Source organism: Girardinichthys multiradiatus, chromosome 20 (genome assembly GCF_021462225.1).
Source record: "Girardinichthys multiradiatus isolate DD_20200921_A chromosome 20, DD_fGirMul_XY1, whole genome shotgun sequence".
Classification (NCBI taxonomy): Eukaryota; Metazoa; Chordata; class Actinopteri; order Cyprinodontiformes; family Goodeidae; genus Girardinichthys; species Girardinichthys multiradiatus.
Window position 1 is genome coordinate 27091209 of NC_061812.1, and position 24133 is coordinate 27115341.

A 24133-nucleotide genomic window follows, 5' to 3' on the forward strand; every position below is an offset into this window, starting at 1 on the left:
AGTGTAACACTTAAAAATAGAGTGGATGGAGATGGGCTAATACATGTTTTAATAGTCTTTGCAAAACAAAATTCAGAGCAATCAGTACTTCCCAGAACTCATGGCACAGATTAACCCACAATTCAAACTTTGTATTATCTAAAACTATTTCTGCCCAGCAGTTACGTTCACCTGGTCCTCAGGTCCTATGCACATTTATTTTGTAATATAATGTATGGCCATTGTAGCACACTATATCCAGGTTGCAACGGTTCTGCAACGTTTCCTGCAAAGTTTTCCCAGAGCAGCTGTGTGTCATTTTAATGGCTATACAAAGTGTGAACCTCTACTTATGTCTCAAAATTAATTGTGGGTCTTACATTATATTGAAATAGAGTTAATTGCTCTTACGGGGTGCCAGTTTAATATTAACACACCAGGGAACAACTGTCAACCATAAAGGTTCAGGTGAGTTTTAAATTGGCCAGGCAGTAGTAAAGTTTAGTTGTGGACTACTGAGACCAAAAAAACTGTAGCTCTGTCAAAGTGATGGAAAGCTTTAATTCTGTATAAATAATTGTCTCACAGCACCACCCAGTTTGTTACTTACATTGACCTGGGCATTTATGACTTCGAATTAGCAAATGAAGTGTCTTGTAGAAGTATTCACACCCCTTGAACTACTTACATCCCACTTTGTCATGTTAGAAGCACAAACTTCATTGTGTTTCATTTGGATTTTATGTGACAGATGATGTGCATTGGTAGAAGGTAAGCCATACTGGTGTGCAGCTCCCAGCTATGAAGTGTGAGGTAGCCTTTGAAGCTCTGCTCTTTATTATTATACTAATATACTGACAAAATCACCGGTAAAGGCAAAAATACATCAATTTGAATCACCATCTGATAGATTAAGGCTTGAATTCAAAATAAACTTTAATAAAAACAACAGTGATTTTACGTGTCATTTAGACACTAAATCCATAGATTTTGTTTTCATGATAAATCTGGGTCAGAGAATGAGTCCAGTGAATGAGAGCTAATGATGCATTTGTGACAGATGTGTGAAAATACAGCATAATTTTGAATTGGAAGGAACAGGAAATATGTTTTTAAACTTGCACAAATAAAAAAATCTTGTCCAGCTGTGCCAGTTTATTATTTATTCTTCTTTGCAAAACAGAGTAAGATCTGTTTGCAAATTGTTTGAATTGAGTGCTTAAATAACTTGAGAACTTCTAGGTATTACAGTGTTTGGCTAAAGTATTTACACCCTTTGAACTTTTTCACATTATGTCATGTTATGTTACAACCATAAATTTTTATGTAGATTGAATAGAGAGAATCTGGGAACATTATTTTTCAAATCTTGCATGAAATTGTATATTGGATTTAGGCCTGGGCTTTGACTGGGCCATTTACAACCAGTTACATTGCAGCTTCCTCCAGTTAATGTTTATGTTCATTGTCGGCTTAAATGTGAACCTCTGCTCCAGTCTCAAGTCTTTTTCGGCCTTCTAAAAGTTTTTCTTCCAGGATTATGTATTAGTTCGCTTCACCCATCTCCTAATCACCTCTGACAGATTACCTGTACTTGTGAGGGAAGGCATGCCCACAGCACTGGGCTACCACCACCATGTTTCACCGTAGAGGTGGTGTGTTCAGGATAATGTAAGGTGTTAAGTTTCCACCAAACATTGCATTTTGCATGTAGGCTAGAAAATTCCATTTGGCCTGTTTGTACTATAATGTTCTCTAACAATCTTTTGAGGCCTTCACAGAACAGCTGTAATAACACTGACAATAATTTACACATAGCTATACTCCATTTAGTAACTAATCCCTGAAGGCAATTCATTGCATCATGATATTAAAGTAACAGGGACTGAAAACAAATGTATGAAATACTTTTCAGATTTTTAGTTGTAAAAAAATAAATATGAAACTGTCTGAGCCTTTTCTTCCACCTTACAATTTTGCTCCACTTTGTACCACAAGATAACCCAAATCAGGACTCACAGCAAGAAGGTTGAGTACTTGACCACAGGTGTTGCCATGAACTTTAACTAATAAATTAAATTAACTAATTAATCTATCATTTTGTCAGGTTATTAGATTTATATGATTCTATGCTAGTTTCAGCCTAATAGGACATTCCCACAATAAGACTTTCCAACCTCTCTCAGTCTGAATCACTGAAACCCCAACTGTCTTAATAAAACAATGCATACATTTTATTTACTCACCTCAGTTTACAGAACCTAATAACTAGCTGCATTAGCTGGTGCCATTGCAGGTCATACTTATTGTAATATGTATACTTTGGATTGAAAAAACAACTTTTTAACGCGTGTTTGCTATTTGCATCTTCTTTTCACATAAAACATATATTTAAAAACGGAGTCAAATCAGATCAGATTTTAAAACAGAAATTTTAAAAAAGGAGCAATTTTTACAGTTTTTTTAATAACAAGACCTGACATTTTACAAGACCCTGTCACAGTTAAACCTGAGTCAAGTGCCAAGAGGGATTAATGTTGTAGAAAACAATAATAAATCGAAACCAAGCCATACTTGTTTAGATTTAAGTAATAGGCATGCTCTAAATGTTCTTTCTTTGTATTTTATTGCTATTAATGATAGTTATTTGCACCTACTGTTGTGCTGTAGATATTACATCTGTTCATTTAAAAAAAGCAGGAGTTCTATAGTGGGAGTTTTAGGTCCAAAAATGCTTTTCTTTTCTTTTCTTTTCTTTTACTTTCCTTTTCTTTTATTGGCCCACTTCAGATGAGCATGCTGGCTGAATGTCTCTGTGACCCGTATCTCACAGCGGACCGAGGAAAGGTTACATCCTTCTGACCAGTGTCTGGTTGGTACAGGAAAGATCAGTCTGAATAGAAAAAAGACTCCTGGGACTGCTGCCTTGATAATACTGAGATAGTGACTGATATTCACTTCTACTCTTGCTCATACTGTCAGCTTTACTGGTTCCTCGTTAGAGTTACAGAACATTTAAATTCAGCTGGGTGAAGGGTTCTCTGGTGGATGCTTTCCATTAATAACAACTGCATGTCAGTCATCATTGTGCTAAAGGGCCATAAAGACTCAGAAGAGCTTCGTGAGAAGGTGTAAAGGATGTCCTCAAACAGCTATGTTCCACTGAGTTGACTCTGAGAGCCATATTGCTTGTCTTCAATGCTACTCTTGAATGTAATTATGGCAAATAAGCATAATTTTTAAGTCAGTCACATATTTTCTCACTTAATTATGTGAACTCTACATATTTTAAATGCAAGTTTTCTCTCTCAACACTGCTGTCTGATAGGCAGTGTTGGTGCACATTTTCCCATTTGCCTCAATGAATGACAACTTAGATTTAAATTGCCTGTGACACGCTTTTCCTACAAATGCAGAAATTGAAAGAAAACACCTTAATATTGAAAAAATTGGGCATTAATTTACATTATGTGAGGAATAAAGACATGATAAAAGACAATTGTGACTCAAAATAGGCATATTTTGTTGTTAAGTTTTGTCGCCCAGAAATGACGTCAAAGGGGAAGTCTCCGGTCATTCATTATGTCAGCGTCAATGATGAACAGTAGAGGTAGAAGTTAATTTGTGTTAAAAAGAGCAATATGGTGAAACAGTGCATTGCTGGTGGTGGCAGCAATACTGAGTCAGTAGCCGTTGGTCTGCACTACTTTCCTGAAGCGGAGAGGATCAGAGCTGCCTGGATCAGAGCTGGAAAACTGACGAGGAACATATGGGCTGGTCCCACCAAGCACAGCCACTTGTGATTGGAGGACTATTCAGCAAACTGATTTGAACAAAAACCTCTGGATTCACAAGAGGAACTATAGGGGTTGGCATTGAAACTGAAACACCTGGTTTTAGACCACAATAATTTATTAGTATGGTGAACGGCCTCCTTTTGCGGCCAATACAGCATCAATTCGTCTTGGGAATGACATATACAAGTCCTGCACAGTGGTCAGAGGGATTTTAAGCCATTCTTCTTGCAGGATAGTGGCCAGATCACTACGTGATACTGGTGGAGGAAAACGTTTCCTGACTCGCTCCTCCAAAACACCCCAAAGTGGCTCAATAATATTTAGATCTGGTGACTGTGCAGGCCATGGGAGATGTTCAACTTCACTTTCATGTTCATCAATCCAATCTTTCACCAGACTTGCTGTGTGTATTGGTGCATTGTCATCCTGATACACGGCACTGCCTTCAGGATACAATGTTTGAACCATTGGATGCACATGGTCCTCAAGAATGGTTCGGTAGTCCTTGGCATTTCAATATTTTGAGCAAAACTGTGCTCTTACCCTGATAATTGAATCTTCACACTCTGCTCTTACTGGTGCAATGTGCAATCAATGAAGACTGGCTACCAGGCTGGTCCAATTTAGCGATGAAACCTCCCACACTAAAATGACTGGTGTTTCAGTTTCATTGTCCAACCCCTGTTTGTCAGAGTTTGGGATATCTGACAGACGAAGGAGAATATTGAAGCAGATGCTATAGCTACGCTGTTCAGAGCATCTGATGGGAAAAGATCGCCAAATAAAAGGTTGTTGCTAAATGTTTGATGGCTCAGCAGGTAAGAACACTTCCTTGTCACAAAAGTACATTTAGATATCGGCAGTTATTGCTAATGACTGAAATCCGGAATTAATATTCTAATTATAAATAACAATAATAATCTGAAATTATTATTAATAAAAGAAGATAAATTACGCATGCATACGATATATTTAAATAAATGTTTTCTGAAGATTCTAATATAAAGTTTTAAACAATGACACCAGGTAGTGTCTTCAGATCTTGACACATCCCTTGTGTCTGGTGCTGCTGCTCCATGCTACTCAGCTTCGCCTCTGGTTGTTTCACTCAATGATGTATATATGTATATATACCGTAACCCCGGATTTACACTGTATCTGCTCTGCTGCGCTCCTGACCGGCCGCAAACTTCTCTGCCCTGCTGATTTACATCCGCACCTCTCTGGTCCGGAGGAGTTCCAAGAACCATAAAGCCAGTAATAAATGCCGTAGCAACTCATTCTGTGGAAGTCAAACCAGTTAAACTACTTCACTTTTCGTTTTATGCATCCATATATTTTCATGTGTTTGGTTCTATAATGGGTGAGTACACTGAGTGCAGCGAAGCTCTATTTGTTGCTTAGTTTGGTGCATTTAATGTTTAATTGAACTAACTGAACTAATTAATCCAAGGTAAACAATTGCTAGTATATACAGGTGTATATATGTGTATATGTTTTAATATAGCGAGATCGAGTCTGTCTTGAATTATTTTCAAACTCCAGATGTTGTGCTCGTTCTGTTTCCTGGTGGTGCGGTATGATTCATGCATATTGACTCCGGCCGTGCTCCGGCATCTGGCAAAAATAGACTCTGGTCGAATTAGATGGCCGTCTGCACGCCGCACCACTTTTCCTTTCCTTTTTCTCTTACTTTTATCAAGGCACATCTGCCACGTGATGAAAGCTGACTTTCTTCTCCTGACTGCTGCGGTTCTTTCTGATAGTGACTGAAATATATCTAAAGAAATTTCAGATTCTTTGCTGCTGTCTGTGTTGTTGGTCATTGTAGCAGCAGTCAGTTTATGTGCTAGGGTTCCCCTTCTACGTCATTAAAGAGCGCAAAGGAGTAGTCTGGACATGCCATTTCAGTTAAATTTATGACCATATTTGTCTCAACAACTATTCATTTCAGCAGCATGAATTCACTTTTTGAAATACTTTATTAATGTTTCCTTTCCATAAATGTAATTGGATTTATCATTAAATTCAATGTCACAGGCTGCAGGATAAAATGTACATTTGAATGGCAGCAAGCCATCCTCCCAAACAGGAAAGTTTATTGTTTTGTTATGTTTTAAATAGAAGTAAAAAAAAAACAAAAAACAGCAATGACTTCTGCTGACCCAGAAAAACATTTCTTTCTCACCTGTCATGCATTTTTCTCACACTTAAACTCGCTGAAGCTTAAAGAAAACATGAACAAGCTGCAATTTAGCTACACATGTAATTTTTTTGATGATGCTTTTTATTCTTATCTTATTGTTACCTGCAGATAAATGTGGAAATGCATCATTAGTAGGCTACCCCTGTATGTTTAAAGTAACTTCTTAACTCCAACTCTTTTGTACTTCAGTGAGATTTCTTTTAAAAAATTGCTTTGAGGCAACAGAAGTCTATAAGAGCCATCAACATGCAATGAAACAAACCCAAGGTACCAATTACAGCAGACACTATGTAATAAACAAGCACCTGTAAGACAGAGTATCACGGGATAACGATCATTTTAAAAAGGCATTCTAGTTTTAAGATAATGTCCTTTGTCACTTTCTTGCTAAAACTCAAGTGTCTAAAATTAAAATTAATTTTATAAGTTTTATCAAGCACCTTCCACTGATTTAGAAACAAAACACACAAATGAGCCTGACAGTCTGCTGATTGGAAATTAGATGACTTTAATATAATCCAATTAAAAGGTGCTAGTCTGTCACAAGCAATCAATCAAATGACAGCATCAATGTGTCTATTTAAGCATATATGTGTGTGCATGTTTCATTGAGAGAATGGAAAACTAGTATGCTTGAAAAATATGTGATGGAAAAGATGGGAAGATCAGGTGCATGCATGTGCATATGTGTGCACGTTTATCACAGCATTTTTATTTATGGAAGTCCCTTGGGAGTGGAGCACCATTACTGTGTGAAGGAAAGAAATATGCTGGGGTTGTGCTGGATGTCGCACTGAGGTGGTGTCATCAATCCATGAACGTAGCTTGAGCAATGGCCTGGAAAATATTAACAGCTGCTTCTCTATGTCATTGTCCATCTAAATATTACTTTTCAAATAGCAAATCGTCTTTTTGCTGAAAACATCTCTATCACTAGTTTTTGGGGAAACATCTGCAGATGTCTGCATCGTCTCTGAGTTTGAATTAAGTTTGCTAGCTGAAGATGGTGAGAAGACGCATTGATCCTGGGATCCAATCAACCTCCTCGTGATAGTTTTCGTCTTATTGCTTAGGCAGCAGCTGCTGCTTTTAAGTCCACACAGGTAAGCCACGAAGTGAGTAAATCAACAAAGCCAAGCAGAGGCTACGCTGGAGTAATCATTAGAGGTGGGGCCGCTGGGAGAACCTTTCACCTCGTCTCCCACTCCATCCAACCCGACTAAAGAGCTGAATTTTTCCCACAAGACTTTCCTTGGAAATCACCAAAAAAGGCAATTGGTTGTGATGAACTCATCGCACTAGAGAGGATTCAAAGTGCACTATAATTTCAGACTGATCACAGTTTATTCTAAAGTTTTGAGGTTGATGCATGAGCGTATTCAGCTTCCTGAGAGTATGAGCTGGAAAATTAATGTTTGCGTTTCATTCTCGTATTTGCTAAAGACCAGAATCTACTGAGAGAATCTGGAAAGCAATTGGGGTGATAGAACAATGGAGCTGAAGCTCTGTTTACTGTACTTTTTATGTCTAACTGTGTCACTGGCACCTGTCTAAATGATGTAAGGTGATAGGATCTACAATAGTTCTGCAACCCAACACTTTCCTTAATTCTACCTGTTGAGCAAGGCAGAGGTGACAGCCTGCTCTGAGAAACCTGGAGGTTGTTTTGCTTACTGAACCTTTTGTTCTGGTCTGTAAGGTGATGGGTTCTGTATAGGTTTCAAGTAATTACAGTTGAACAAATGAACACATTTTAATTTAAAGAAATGTGTTGCTGTTTTAATTTCCACCAACAGTTGTTGAAAATATCCTCTGCTTTAGTAGATATTAGTGTTCATAACTCGATCCGTTTCTAAACTTCTCCATGAAATTAACTTTTCCAAAAGATTTATTCAGAAATATGTATTAAAAGGAAGGAATTTCAGAGTTATCATCATTAAACCTTCACTCAAGCTCCAGCAATCAAAGCTGATTAGGAGCCTAAAATCTTGTACCATTTCATAAAAAAAATAAAATTCTCAAAGGTACAAAATAAAAAATCTGTAATAACCTGGTTGCATAAGTGTGCACAATACTAAACAAATACTTTGTTGAAGCTTTTTATGCAATCTTAGCATTGAGTCTTCTTTGGTAGGACTGTCTGCATGCTGCATCTTGATCAGCTGATGAGGACATCTCTTATCCACAGACCTCTACAAGTGATCCCACAGATTTGCTGTCAGATTTAGTTATTTTGTTGATTTTGGTGTATGCGCTTTTAGAAACCAGTATTAGCAATGTTATTGTTGTTCTATATTTTCCATGTTTTCTCTAGTTATTGATCACTGTCCTTACTCCACAATGAAATGCTTACTTGGAATTTTATTTTAAAAAGTATTGGTTTACAGATGTGTACAGTAACACGAGTGCATTAGTGGCTATTTGAGTCTCACATGCTGTCATTTTAATTGCAAACAGAACCAGCTATATCCCCATGTATATACGGCTCCCATTCAACCGTCCCTGACAGACATCTGATCTGGACACAGAGGACAGTATAGCTTACAATGCCAACAAATGTCGAAACCAACGCCAACGACAATAAATATTTCTGGTTCTAACTCGATGGAGAGGGTTTTCTCTGTTGAACAAAGGTTTCTGATTCTGTCTGCGTTTCTTCAAAACAAAGCACAGCCTCTTGTGAGAGGATACTTCTGGGAGTGGAGTCGTCAGAAAGGATTGATTAGCTAATCAAAATATTAAAAATGACCAAAGTCAAAATAATGATGTTTCTTATATAATAAAATTCATACAACAACTGTTTGGAAGGTCAAAAAAAGCTTATTTTGAGAAGGAGTCTAGGTGCATTTTGGCTAAATCATAAATCATCTCCAGCTTGTAGGAGAGCAAAGAGTGTTCGTAAGTAAAAAGTTAAAGTGAAGTGGTGTGCATCGCTACAGTGTTTCTGTTTTTCTTTATCACTTTAGTTGATTCTGATAGAGTAGAAATATCTATACAGGTCAGACATGAGCACTTTGGGCTTTCCTTTTTCTCTTACTTTTATGAAGGCACATCCTGTAATGAGTGAGGTGCACAGTAATAAGCTAATGGAGAGGGAAGCAGTTCATTAGAATGTGCCTGCTGAACCTTGTCTTTGTCTTGATATCACATGACCTGCCCCTTCTCAAATAAGATGAGATGTGGAGACAACCATTTCTGCTCTCTGCTCATTAGTAAACCATTACAGTAGCATGGCAACTATTGTTTTATGTTTATTCTTATATTTCAATGTGAATAAACTGTGTTCGGATATCTGAAAGCAGCGTTCTGTTTAAAGATCAGAAGAAAACTGGAGAAATGTGACGCAAGTACGGTGCTCTGTTTAGACTCAACCACCTCCAGACACAATTTCCCTCTCAAACACATCAAATAAAGAGAGGATATCATGCATGAGAAGCAATGACTTAAAAGCAGACGAAGGTTTAATGTAAGAATCAGTGAAGCAAAACAAAGACCCGAGGCTCTAAACTTCTTCAATTATATGATCACCATCACTTTTTTTCACATTGTCACAGTGAGAAGATTGATTCGGATTCTTCATGGATGGCTAAATGAGCAAAGTATTCTTTTTTGTAGCTTATCTCCTTTCCAGAACATTTTGGACCGTCACTCAGTGGTTTTACAGTTTTTACATCTAATAAAAATCTAATCACCAAAATAAACTTTACACAAGTGATGGCAGAAAACCTTTAGTGGAGCTATTCCAGCCTAAAAGCCGGCACTGACGGATTGGATGGGACCCGAAACAGAATTTGAGACATCTATATCTATATCTATATCTATATCTATATCTATATCTATATCTCTATATATATATATATATATATATATATATATATATATATATTATATATACACATTACTGTGCAAAAGTTTTAGGCAAGTGTGAAAAATGCTGTAAACAAAGAATGCTTTCGAAAATGGAAGCGTTAATCATTTATTTTCATCATTCAACAAAATGCAGTGAATGAACAAAAGAGAAATCTAAATCAATATTTGGTGTGACCACCCTTTGCCTTCAAAACAGCATCAGTTCTTCTTGGTACATTTGGACACGGGTTTTGAAGGTTTGAAGGCTTTCTCACATCCTTCTGTCTCTTCATGTAATCATTTATATTTATATATGTATATATATATATATATATATATATATATATATATATATATATATATATATATATATATATATACATATCTTTGTATATATATATCTAGAATATAACACATTACTGGACTTCATCAATGAATTGTTTCATCAGATGGATGTACAATTTTTAATAAAACACATTTATAGGGGATTGTTGATGATTGAATGCTCAGCTGCTGTGGGTCATTTATTAGATAATAACAGTGGCGTATTTTGCTATCCACTTCTGACACTGCCAGTTAGCATAGCCTTTTACTCATACATCTGGATATCTGAGACAATTTCTTGTTAAGGCCCCCCTCCTGGTGTGGGGGGTCCCTAGGTAACTGTTTAGCTTGCTTTGCCTTGAGCTGGTTGTGCCTACTGATCTGATGTGAACAGGGTCCACAAAAATGTCTATTAAAAAACCAGTAGAGTTTTCTCATTTTTGTTTTTCAGTCACCTGATAATGCTTATCAATTCAAGCTCATAATTAAATAATCTTTGTTGCACTCACAATAAGATCACTGACATTTACCAGTATATGTAAAGAGACAAAAGTGCTATCAAATAGTACTATTACTAAAACTAGGTCTGTGCAAAGATCATGTCAGAATTTCAGTTGATTTTTCTTATTTCATTCTTCCAACTTCAAATTTTCTACCTCAAATAGAGATCAACCTGACATTCAGAGGAAATGGGGAGGCATACGAGGCAGAAGAAGCAAAGTCCATCAAGCCATTACTTCAACCAATGCAATTACAAAGTAGGTAAAAATTGCTGAACAAACAAAAGTCAAATACTCAACATAGTTTGGAATAAATAGGAAGTTCAAAGTGTCTTGTTAAATAAACTCAACCTCAGACTTAAAGATCTGAACTTTAATAAATTATAATTTTGTTGTTTTTCTGTCTTTTCCATGATGAGCTAACTTTTTCCTCCATTCTGCTGCTGCCAAAGAAGCAGACAAGAAGAGTAAAGCCCTGGCAGCACTTGTGTCATGTAGACATGACGGTGAGAGCTTGGAGATGGACTGCATCCAGTGGCTATACTCCCTGTCAACAACATTCCAATCCATTATTCAGGCATGCAGCTGGAAGCTGACCTTTTCAATCACAACCTGCTTGGTGAGCAATGAAAAGCTTGGCATGTCAAAAAGAGGCTCAAGAGGAAACATGTGGTGGTTTTCGGTTTCTGATGTTGACCTCTGCCGAAAGTTCTGCTTTACTCTGATAGTGACCACTAAGCCCCACACCACTCTACATCTTCTTGAGTGGATGTTCTTTCGCTGACAAGCCTGTCTGAATAATGAATGAAGCAATGCAGCAAAGTAGTCGTGCCTCTGTCCCTTTACTATTGACCCCTCACCTTCTTAATGTCAGTGTCACCAAAGAGCTCTCAGCCGCTGCGACATCGGTGTTTAAAAGGAAGAAAAAGGGAACAATATAAGAAATGTTGCTGAAAAGTAAGATATGGATTTTGTAGGTCTGTCAAAAGGAAATGCCGTGTAGTGAGGATGTTCACTCAGTGTGTTGCCTCAGCTGGCCTGTGTGATGAAGCTAATGTTGCATGCCAGATCACCTCTTTTTGTGGAAACTGACGATGGAAAGTCTCAGAAGGCATCAGTCACCAACTATTTTCCCCCAAGAAATGATATGAGCCAGTGTGGAAAAAAACAGGAATCAATAGAAATTCACACTGTAAACTACTCTTATTTTATACTGTAAGTAAGTGAGCATCTCTGGAAAGAAAAAAAGTGCATGTTACATTTTTATTTTTGTTGATTTCAATATTGACCAAACAGTAGGAACAGTAGAAACTTCCTGGTCATCTGGAGTTTTTTCTGTCTGGAGTTTACCATCAGTACTTTCTATCTGCAGTCTAAACACATAAAGTACATGTTTCATTAGTTAGTGTAAAGTATGTGTTGGTGTCAATTTGAGTCTGTGTCTGGACTAAAATTAATCTAAAGTTCAGCCTTCTTTAAATTAAACATGAGGTGATTAATCTCATCACGTCCCTTTGCAGGATAAAACAACAGATTATAATTATTATTGCTTTCATTATTATAGCTGATGTTGCACTGGTTACATTATTGTACCTAAATCTTTTTATTTAATTACAAGATTCACAGACTATAGACTCAATCACTGTTTACAAAGTGTGAAATAGAAACTAAATTCCTAGTAAACGTTTTCTCAATGCTGCAAACAAATGAAGGAAATTGAAGAAAATCATTATTAAACTTAAACCATAATGCTTTGAACACCCTACATGATTAAAGTAAAATGTATAAAAAGCCTTAAAATAAATACACTTTTGATTTCAGTTACATAAACTCAAAGAATTTTGAAAAAGCAACCATTTAATTCATGAGAGAAAACAAAAGTTTTTTTGTTTTACAAAATAACCTGACAGTGGGAGCCTTGAATATTTCCATAATCTCTAGAAAATAGCAGTAACTGCAACATTTTTGACCTATACGTTACTATTTTATGTCATTCAGAGTGTTGAGGAAATTCATGTGGCAATTTAAAGGTCTTCAAGTCTTTATAAAATCCATATTTTATGCCATTTACATACCAACTGATTATTGGGTAGTGATGCCAAATATAATTTATTACACCACTTCATAAATGTAAATGTGTGGAGATGAACAATATACTTGGATTTTAACTGGAACTGTGGGATGAGGTCAGGTGGGTCTAAGATTGTGCTTTTAGGCAACAAACACTCCAGGTGGGTTTGGCGTGAATCAAAGGATTTTGGGAAAAACCTCTCACGTACGGTGTAAAGTATGGTGGAGGACCTGTGATGATGTGGGCTTATGTTTCATCCAAATTTCATGTCAATCTTCTTAGAGTGCTTGTTGAAAGTGACCCAGGACATTTTAAATGAAAATCTGGTGGCCTCTACCATCAAACCAAAAACGGGTCATCACTGGGTCTTTCAGTAGGTTGATGATGCAAAACATGTGACTAAATAATTTCAACATTTCACCAAACCTAAAATTAACTTTCTTTCATGACCGTCTTCATCTCTAAACGCAAATCCTACAGAAACACTTTGGAGAACGCTGAAGAGAAACGAACGTAGAGAGGCTCTCGAGAATCTAGACATATTGTGCAAAGAAGTATGATCAAAGATCCATCTTTCTGAAGCTCCAATCCTGTGAGAATTTATGGAAGAAAACTAACCAATATTGTAGAAGGATTGACCGCACAGTTTTCAGAAAAAGGGAACCAGTGATTGTGTTGCAGAAAAAAAATTCCCCCCACTGATAAAATGAGCAGATAAAACAACACGAATATTAAAGAAAAAGATTTAAAGAAAATTTGAGAAAAGTGTTTCTTTACTCAAGCACAACAAACAGGCACCTGCTGAATACACATTTTGATTATGTGCAGTCCTTTTTTAAGTCTCTTCAGATAAATATTTATCTTTTTAGCTCCTTAAAGCTCTGCCATGTTCAATGATGTCTGATTTTCAGCACAAAGCTTGTATTATACTTCAGAGCTTTTAGATCTAAGAGTCGAGGCTCTTGCTGCTGTCACTTATGCTGATGTGACCGACTGAAAACAGTAAATCACATATACACTTTTGAATTGAACCATGGATTCTGAATAATAAAAATAAATAAAATACGATAACGTGAGTATGTTATATGAAAGTGATAAACTAGTGTCTTTTGAATTAATGGACATATGCAAAAAACTACTGTGTCCAACGTCAAATCTTCAATTAAAGAACACTTTTATACAACTCTCTGCTTGTGTATAGTTATATTTCAATAGACATGAACACATTTCCTCACTGTTGACATGATTTTCATCATTTAGCATTTGTATCTGACTGCTGTGAGCTATAAATATATGAGCCAGCCCAATGTCACATTCAGCTATATGTAATAATGTATAGCCAGACTCTGCATTAGGTCATTTGTGCAGAGGTGTAATCAGTCAAACAAGAAACAGGCCCACAGACAGCAGACAAATGCTTGGGGGCAAATTGTGCATGTCCACGTTGGTAACATAGCACTTCCATCAATGAAGAAAGCAATTTAAACACCACAGAAGTGTGAAGCTGTGCTCTATGCCATGATCATCATGAGATGTTTTTTAACCTCCGTCTTCCTCCCTTCCTGTTGGATGGAGTAAGGGGGAGTCGGGTTTAGCCTAAACCGGCTCAGTTATGGCTGAGGTGCAAACACACCCTCCATTTCTGCTACCTGTGTGACCCTTTCTCTTTTCCAATGGTTATAATCAGTCTGACAGAGAGAGTTATCCCAATCGTTGTGGTTTTTAGTATAACAATGACCATCAGTGGACTCTAGATGGACAAACTGTCTACTTTTAAGGCTAGGCTTAAAACTTTCCTTTTTGATGAAGCTTATAGTTAGAGTGGCTTAGGTTATCCTGGGCTATCTCTGTAGTTATGCTGCTATAGGCTTAGGCTGCTGGAGGACATAATGACCGCTTTAACCCTCTTCGCTACATTCTCACACTACTCTCCAATTTTGCATTATTTGCTGTTATTTCAGCTTTTAACTTTGTTCTCTCTTTTCTCTTCCTAGAAGCTACAACTGGCCTGACTCTGTGTCTACCTGTGACACCTTTCTGGAGAGGGGAATCGTTCAAGCTTCTGCTGGCAACAACTTAATGCTCACCCTCTACTGATGATCCACATATCCCTGTATTTCAGTGTTTAACCCTTTCTCTCTCCTAGACATGGAAATTGACTGAGCTTTTTCTGTGACCAACTCTATATGCTCTCTTTCAGACTCTAACCTTGAAAACTTTCTCAGAGTTTATCTGTTCTTTCTTTCTAGATGAAATGCCTGAAGGAGCTACATCCACTAACATTTACTTTTCCTTCCCATAGAAAGGACTCCTGGATCAGTGCTTCTTTGTTCTCTTTGTGTCTCTGCTACTTACAGGTAGCAGTTGGACAACAAACATAGGCAAGGTAACGGACATGGAGCAGGTAAACAACAGGGCATGATAAACAGTAGGATGCAGTGGGGAGCAATGAAACCAGACAGTTTAAATACAGAGGCAGGGTGGAGAGATGACCAGTGAACTAGAAGAGCAAATCAAATGAAATGTGGAGCATCTGTGAGCAGGGAGAACGCAGAGCAACTGAAGGAGGGAGGCTAATTATCACAGAGGAGCAGAGCAGGAAGCAAGAGAATGAACCAAAAACCAAAATTTACAATGAACAAACTAAAATAACAGCAACTAAAGAACATGAAAACAGGGAGGAAACAGATCCAGAAAGAACATCAAACACCTAACACAGGCGAATAATGACAGCAACTACAACACAAGTAACTTGCAAAAGTATTCATTTCACTTGTACTTTTTCAGTTTCTAAAGACCCTACATATACCAGCTAGAATGAAATAGTAATTTTCATTTCATATTCATCTGTTAGAATGGCCCAGTCAAAGTGCCAAACTAAATCCAATCAAGGCTCTGAGGCAAGATTTGAAAATGGATGTTCACTATCCTTCCAGTCTAGACTGAAGTTCGTGCTTGCAACATAACAGGACATGAAATAATGTGAAAAAATTCAAAAGGAATAAAAACTTTTTCTAGACACTATAAGACCTTGAAGTACTCACAAAGGTACTCAGACACTTAATGCAAACAATTTCATCTTTATCTTCGCTGCTCACAGATGGACAGATCTTCTCCACAGATAAGCTGCCACTCTGCCCTGATGGGATGCTGCTTTCTGTTCATGCGTTTCTGAAAGCTGATCAAAGCAGCGTGTTAAATCAATAATGCTAATTTACCGCCATGTTTAGAGAGCTTCATTAAAACTGTGTGATTGCCTCTGCACAAGAAGAAAGGCCTGCATTTTGGAGTTTTAGGTTGGAGAGCTGAGAAAGCCTGAAAACAATCTTGCAAGGGATTTGTCAGAGCCTTAAGATAGCGTTCATCTTTGCACATTAAGATTGATAAAGCGGATTTATTCTTAGGATCATTTTAACATTGTATTTAGATTTTCCACAATAATGACTCAGTATGTGCTGGTTGTGTTGTGTTTCTTGAAATAATGAGAGGAGGCGATCCAGCAGAAGAAACATAAAACATGTGTAAATGATGATGATGAGGAAAAACAAAGATAGAGACTCCTTAATCTCTCTGTCAATGAGCCAAGCGCTCCACGTGACTCTGCGCTGGCCCACACGGCGATATATGGCTCTGTAATCAGTCTGGCAGCTGGAAAACTGCGTGCCATAAATTTACGGCTATTCAAAGCTTACCTAAGCGCGGCGAAGGGGATGCCGTTACCCGGCAACAAATAATGAAAACAACTCGTGTAATATGCCCTCTGTAATTCCGAGGATGATTGTTAGAGCGCAGAGAGGGAGCAAGAGACAGGTAAAGAGAAGCAGAGGAAATGATCACTGTCAGTACTTAGGGTCAATGATGAGTGACTAAACTGCTGTTTCACCTCTGAACCTCCTGCCTGCTATGTTAACCATTACTACACCTGACTGTACAGCCTCAATGCCCTGGGTCCCAAAACCTGTTAAATGCCTGATAACTCCACATCTAACCTGTTTAATATGTCTTCAGCAGATTCATTTTCACCAGCAAATCATTGGGTGAACTATAAAGGAGTTAGGGGAAATCAGTGGACTGTTGCATCCCAACATCGCTCTGATCCACAGTCCTGCCAGACTCTACACACAACAAAGCAAAGTGCTTACAGTGAAGTCAATCGGAAATGCTTGATATGTGGGAAGAGCAGTTAAGAGCCCTCTGGTTATGGCTCCCTGTGTCTCGCTGGAATGAGGAGTTTCTATGCAATTAGCTCACACAGCCTCGGCCAGAGCACAACAAGTAAAGTCCAAACATGTCAGCCGAGACGTTTTGTCCACTAATACGACTGCAAAGCACAAAATCAAATGTTTCCTATAGAATGTAAATCGGTATTTTGAACAGTTTGGTTCACTTTACAATACATAAAAGACACAGTAAAGAGTGTTTTCAGTACAATGCAACATTAATGAATTTGCTGAGGTGTTTTCAGTGTTCCTAAAATATTTCTTTGCAAAATCTAACAACAAAGGTGATGAATGGATGGATGGATGGATGGATGGATGGATGGATGGATGGATGGATGGATGGATGGATGGATGGATGGATGGATGGATGGATGGAAGAACTCTGCACCTTTTAAGGACTGAACCAAAACTCCTGACAATATCTGGATTTAATTAATGTGTTTTGAGTGGTTTTATTTAAAATCTTGCACCACATAACTGACCCATGCTTTTGTAAAACTTCAAGCATAAAAATGGAACAGTTTATCTCATTAATATTGTATCTGTTTTGATAAAAGGGCTCTGTGGCTTAATGCAACATTTTCACTGGCTCATACTAAAACAATATATTTATATTTGTTAAAAAAACACATCTTCCTTTTTTAATCTCATAAATCTCATATGAAAAGTGCTCTAGATTACCATCTTCAGAACCATCATCAGGTGACCACACAATGGCCAAAGCACACAAGCTGTCATCACATTGACTTTTTCATTTTTCAAGTATTTTTTTGTTCTGCTCCTTTAAATACTGTAGAGCCTCCTTGGTTCTCATGAAACAGTATCAAAGGCAATATTAAAACTGCAGGAAACCAACATGGAACATTTCCAGCACAGTTGTAGTGTGTAATATATTTAAACCAAATGGCACAACAGATGAAAGTCGATGGTAAAATGCTGACTGATGAATGCAACAAACCAAAAGGCACTTAATGAGGCCGAAATTTAGCTTTCAGACACTACAAATACTTTTAAAATTCCGCATGAATGTAAAATGCAGCTGAAGGGCCCTAATTGTAATGAGGATAATGTCATGGGCCTGTCCGGTCGTTGCAGTGTAAACACTGTTGAATAAGACATCATTTATTTATAGTTCTAAAACTCATGATATCAGCTCAGCTGTGCATCAGCAATTTCAACATTTCTAGTCTAATGTATAAAAAGTATGATGTTACAGATTATACTACAGTGTTTGCAATGTAAAAAAAAAATTATTATTTGAAGAAATATATCCTTTTTTAAAGATGTTTTTGGGCACTAGTGACTTTTATGGATGGTTACCAGACAAAGAATGGGCAGAGAGAGAAGCGGAAAAGACATGCAGCAAAGGTCTGAAGGTCAAACCAAAAGCCAAGACGGCTGTAGCCTCTGTATGTAGGGTGGCCGCTCTACCACTACATCTCGCAATGCCCCAGAAATATATAATATTTTTAAGCATCACCTAAAAATGGGTATAATATCAAAAGTGAGCCAGCTCTGTGATCCAAAATTACCGAGCCATTGATTGGTATAAAGTTCTCAAAGTACATCCATTTTGGGTAAAAATATAGTATTTCATAGTATTAACTCAAAATTTACAATAAATATGGATATAAATATAGATAAATTAAATGAAAGAAAATTCTAGATGAGATGTTCCAAATTTAGTACCAGTTAGCATATAAATAAAAAGTCATATTCAGTAAATGAGTAGTGATACAATGAGGGTTGTCTTTTTCAGGTTAAAAGTAGCTTTTTTAAATAACCTTTAAGCAGATGGTAAACACGTTTTTTAAGCCCACATTTCTTTATTAAAAACTGTTTTATAGGTCTGATGTAATGTTCTAATCTTAAATATGGTGTTTTAATTTGCTGTAAGCAAAAAATCATCATAATTAACATAAATAAAGGCACAATATCCATCCAGCTGGAGAAAACGCTGGACACTTTTTCAGGCATCCCATTAAAAGTACGTTAAACTGCAGAAGAAAGTATGAACAGAAAATGTCAGAGGTTATAAAAACCATAGTACACCTTAACACCTCTAATTAGTCTATGCGAGAGTAATAAACCTGTCAAAGTATGTAACAATAAACCTTATAGTATGTAAATAATCAAGTAAGTTTTTGCTAACCTTGCACTGTAAGTATGAGTTTAGTTCCTACTCCTACTTACAAGCATCAACATCAAGTAAAAAAAGCCTACCTGATTCAAAACATTCCAGTTCACTGACTGTAAGTATTCCTTAAAGCTGATAATTGTTTAATTTACGGGGTTATCTCCAACATGTAGTGGATGGTACGACCTGATTCAATTATAGATGATTGACTGTTTCAACAAAAATGTTATTAAGTGGAGCTAGATTATTCCAGGGCTCTGAATGAGATTATATCATGTTTTACACATTTGTGTTGTACATTATCAGAATATTTCCAATTCATTAAACATGATAACTTGCCATAAAAGCAGGGGGATGATCTGAGTCTCAACTATTACAGCGTTATGCATGTGAACATGGTTATATTTGACTGTTAAAGCAAGTTGCTTGTTAACCTGACGTTGTTGCTCCTCTGCTGCCAAAGATTGCGCCCCGCAGTGTTTACTCTGGCTGAATTTTTAAGAAAAGATAATTAACAGCCTCTGCAAAACAAGGTCAAAGATGGATCGTGGTCTTTAATAGACAAGGCACATTAATTATGTAGGAAATCCTGTTCAAAGAGGTGTTTGAAATTTCTTTGAGTAATGATTTGACCATCACAGCTTATAGTACTCAGCTTACTTTTCCATGCAGGAGGTCTTTTTAATGTATCTTTGAGACTGACCCCATCCTCTGGGGGTTATATAGAAAAGAATATCTAAAAATAAAAAAAAAATCTATAATTTCCCTTTTCTTTTTTATTAGTATTTGATCCAGAAATAGTTTAATGATGCTATTTTTACTGTAATGTTCTCTAACAATCCTCTGAAGCCTTTACAGAACAGCTGATATATAATTTCTGAATGCCATTGCTTACCTTTATTTAGAGGCATTAGATTAGGGGGATCGAATGTATTTTTTTTAAATCTTCCTGCTAGTAGTCTGATTCAGGTTTAATTTCTTGAGCTGCACAAATCCTCAAACAATGAACAGGTAGCGAGTTGGATTTTTAACTGTTTTCTTCATTTAAACATGTTAACATGACAGCACTCAATGGTCCAAGCAAGTGAAGTTATTTTCTTCCTGGACTGTGAGTTATGAGCTACTTAATGAGTTGGATGATTGAATACTGAGCTGGAAATGAGACAGAGGTGGCAAATGAAGCCAAGAGGGCTGAGTGTGAGGAAAAGGGAGTGGGTGGTGGGTGTGATGTGAAGGGCTAAAAATACATATTTTGCACAGGAAGGTTCTCTAACAGTAAATGACAAGGCTCCTTCCTGCTCTGTTTGCTGTTGCTGGAAAACAAAGATTCATTAATTATCTCCAGTTAGCTGCATGCTAACATCAGTGGAGTGGTTATTGTGCGACTGAACCCAATAAAGGGAAACAATGAGTGGTGTCATGTTTTCCAAAAGCCACCAAGAACAAAAGATTTCATTAATACCCGAGAAAGACATCAACATGGACCAGCTCTTTGAAAATTGCATATGCTTAATTTTATGTCATCGATTACTGAGAAACAACTTGTCTCTGGAGTGTTGCTGTTCGATACTAGCCGGTGAGTAAGCTATATATGCCTTTACTTTGCAGACAGTTTAAGTCCACTATTACTTCACCCAGAAGTACAGCTGCTGATAGTGATGGATTTAAAGAAGTTGTTACGTTTAAAGGAAAGTCCAGAAGAAGAGTCTGGTTGTTAAAGCTTGTTTCTGTTTATCATCTAAATTTAAAAGCTTTCGGTCAAGAGCTAAAAACGGTGAAGTCATTAATTCAATCTTACAGTGTCTTGCAAAAGTATTCATGCCCCTTGAACCTTTACAGATGTTGTTATATTGTATTTTATTTGGATTTAATGAGACTGACCAACACAAGATAGCGCATATTTATGTGGTGGAAAAAATAATACATGACATGATTTTTATTCACAAGTAAAAACCTGAAAGAGTGGAGTGCATTTACCAGAGCCATTCTAACAGATGAACATGCTTTAATGTTAACCAGTCCTTCGCTGCTGTGGTTATATGTTTATTGTCAATGTTCTGCTGGAAGGTGAAACTCCACATAGGAATCAATTGTTTTGCAGCTTCTAGCAGATATTCTTCTAGGAGTGCCCTGTATTTAACTCCCTCTGTCTTACCATTAACTCTAACTAGCTTCCCTGTCCCTGCTGAAGAAAACCCTCCCCACAGCACAATGCTGCCACTACCATGTTTTACAATGGGAATAGTGTGTTCAAGGTCATTTAAAGTGTTTTTCTACCAAATGTTTAACTAATGGTCATATCTGGCCAGAGCACCTTCTTACGCATGTTTGGAAAGCGCTTTTCGAAAGGAGTTCTAATGATTTTCTTTGAGCAATAGCTTTTTTTCTTGCTGGCCAGATTTGCAGAGCTCATGACTAATAGTTATCCTGTCGATAGATTCTCCCACCTGAGCTTTAGATCTCTGCATCTCTTCAAGAGTTACTATGGGCCTTTTGGCTGCTTCTCTGACTGTTGCTTTCCTTGCTGATGGTCAGTTTGGTGGGTGGCCAGGTCTTTGTACGTTTTCAGTTGTGCCAAACACTATATTTTTAAACGATGGATCCAACGCTGCTAGGTGAGATGTTCAAAGCTTGGGATATTGTTTTGTAACCTAAACCTGCTTTAAACCTCCCCACAACTTTATCTCTGACCTAGTCTGTTATGTTCCTTTGTCTTTGTGCTGTTTGCTTAATAATGTTATCTAAAAAAACTCTGAGGCCTTCACACATCAGCCACATTTTGACTGGGATTAAATTACACGCTGGTGAACTCTGTTTATACTTGACAGTTGGTTGCACTTGATTTCATTAAGAGGTATCAGATTAAGGAGGGGGTGAACATACAGTTTCTGGATTTTTTGTTAAAAAAATGAAAAACTGCATAATTTTCCTTCCACTCTATAGGTGTGAACTATTTGTGTTGCTCATCACAAAAAATTTAAAATTTGAAGTGGTGTGAATATTTTGCAAAGCACTGCAAGTAACAAATGAGTGCTGGAAGTGAGCCAATTTTTGAGAGATCTGCACGGATGTTAGTTTACCTTAGCAGCGAACGATGAGCTCGGCTTCTCCAACAGGTCCCAGAGCTTCTTCCTCTTCTCAGAGCAGCATGTGGTGGTGAACTCCTCTCCCTCCCTCTCCCTCATGTTTTCGGCTTCCCTCTTCAGCTCCTCGTTCATCTGCTCCTTCTTCTGATGATACCGGGCCTGACAGCAGGACTCCAGGTAGATCTCGTCGATGCCCCAGAAGTCTAGCTCCTGGCTGAAGGAGAGGGCGCACATCTCCTCCATCATGTGCAGCTTGCCGGTGCGGTAGAAGTTCAAGATGGAGGTGAAGGCGCCAGGGTGCCGGTCGAAAAAATACTCATTGCTGTCCAGGCTGTAGTCATCACATATCTCCATGATGGACTCATGTGTGTTGCAGTCACGCAGCTTGCCCAACCTTGTGCGGGGCAACCTGTCCAGGGTCCTCCAGAGGATTTCGTGAAGAAGCCCCCCGACATTGAGTCTCACCCGGCGGGAGTGGGTCTTGGTCCGGATGATGTCTACGGTGTCCGGAGGCAGCGTGGTGGTTAACTGGGAGCCGGTTTTGATCATCTTTGCTCAACTCAGTTGGACACTTGGAGAGCCTGGAAGACGCGGTCTGGGAGATTAAGAAGACATGACCCTGGAGATGACCGCATCAGGAGCCCCCTTCGTTTCTTGTGCTTTGAAAAAAAAAAAAGAAATCTTAAATTATTCAGCGACTGCTGAGCGGGCACCGCAGGTGTCCTACAGCAGCAATGTCAGGTGGTTTATCCAGTCATCAGAGAACCAAATAGAAATTTTAATCAGCTTTAAGAGGCACAGCCGATTTTCTTGCTGACACGGGAGGTGGACACCCGGGCCAATGATAAACTGGACTCAGAGTGGGAACGCTGTCCAGTCCTGAAACGCACCCCCACCCAAATCTGCCACCCCCGCTGCTTGGGTGCTATCCGAGGTGCTGAAAGGTGTCAGTTCGGGTAGAAAGGCGGCCGGTTCCGCTGTACACTCGTCATATCATGAGGTTATGTGAATGCAGAGCAGAGCTGTTCTGGTATTAAGCCGGACTAATACTGACACCGATTACCAACTTTGATTAAGAGCCCATAACACACAGGGTTATCCCCTAAGCAGCCCCAGATGGTCCTTAGAGGTAAATATCACAACTTTTCAACCACGCTTAAGCAATTTTGGTCCTTGAAAATATGAGGAACAGTAAACTTTTATGAACGCAATACCGCAATCTCTATAAACCCGCCGCCCAATCAGCTCCAACATCTTCATATTAAGCAAATTAATAATAGTTAAAGAAATATCTTCAAACGCAGTGAATAAGTAACATTATACTTACGCGTCTTCTTGATGTGACGATTCATCTCATGAAGTGAAATCAGCGTCATTACATGTGCAAGTGCGCTGCAACTTGTAAGACTGCCACTGTCTCCTTCGCTCTGCTTGCAGCCCAGAGATGCATCACCAGCCGCGCTCCGACATGATGAAAATTATAAAGCTAGTACACGAAAAGAAAACCATCACCAAGAAGTCCTATCACTTCTGGAGTGAATCAACAAGTAGATTCCCGAGTGGAAGCCGGGAATCCTCTCTGCATCTCGCCTCTGTACAGCTTCCGCGCAGTTTTGAGTGGCTGTGACTGTGGACGGGATGCTGCTGGGGCTGATTTCACTCAGGCTCCTCCAGCGGAGCAGCCAGCGGGAAGTTAACCCTGACACTGCCAGAGTCTCGCAGCTGAGTGCGTTTCGCTACTTTGCTACTGGCCCCTATTGCAATGGATCTTGATTACCGCACTTGTATTTCCAAGGGCTTCAAAAAATGACGCCTGACATAGGGAAAGTGGGTTCAACACTATATTTTATAGGCCTACCTGACAGATACAGTACCTTGCAAAACCAATTGAACGTTATTGTATTTTATTGGGTTTGTGTGTAAAATACCAACAAAAAGTATTTATAATTGTGAAGTGCAATGAA

At 38.2% G+C, this 24133-nt stretch overlaps 1 protein-coding gene across 1 annotated transcript in view; it reads right to left on the reverse strand.

The window, feature by feature from the left end:
- The window catches only part of LOC124856300 (potassium voltage-gated channel subfamily B member 1-like), a 57996-nt gene extending 34116 nt beyond the window's left edge, over positions 1-23880 (reverse strand). The window contains exons 1-2 of the mRNA XM_047346632.1: positions 23497-23880; positions 22164-22828 (exon numbers count right to left, since the gene is read on the reverse strand). Of these exons, the coding sequence (XP_047202588.1) occupies positions 22164-22718 (555 nt within the window). The 5' untranslated portion in view covers positions 22719-22828; positions 23497-23880. The remainder of the gene's footprint in view (positions 1-22163; positions 22829-23496) is intronic.
- Positions 23881-24133: the final 253 nt, after the last annotated feature.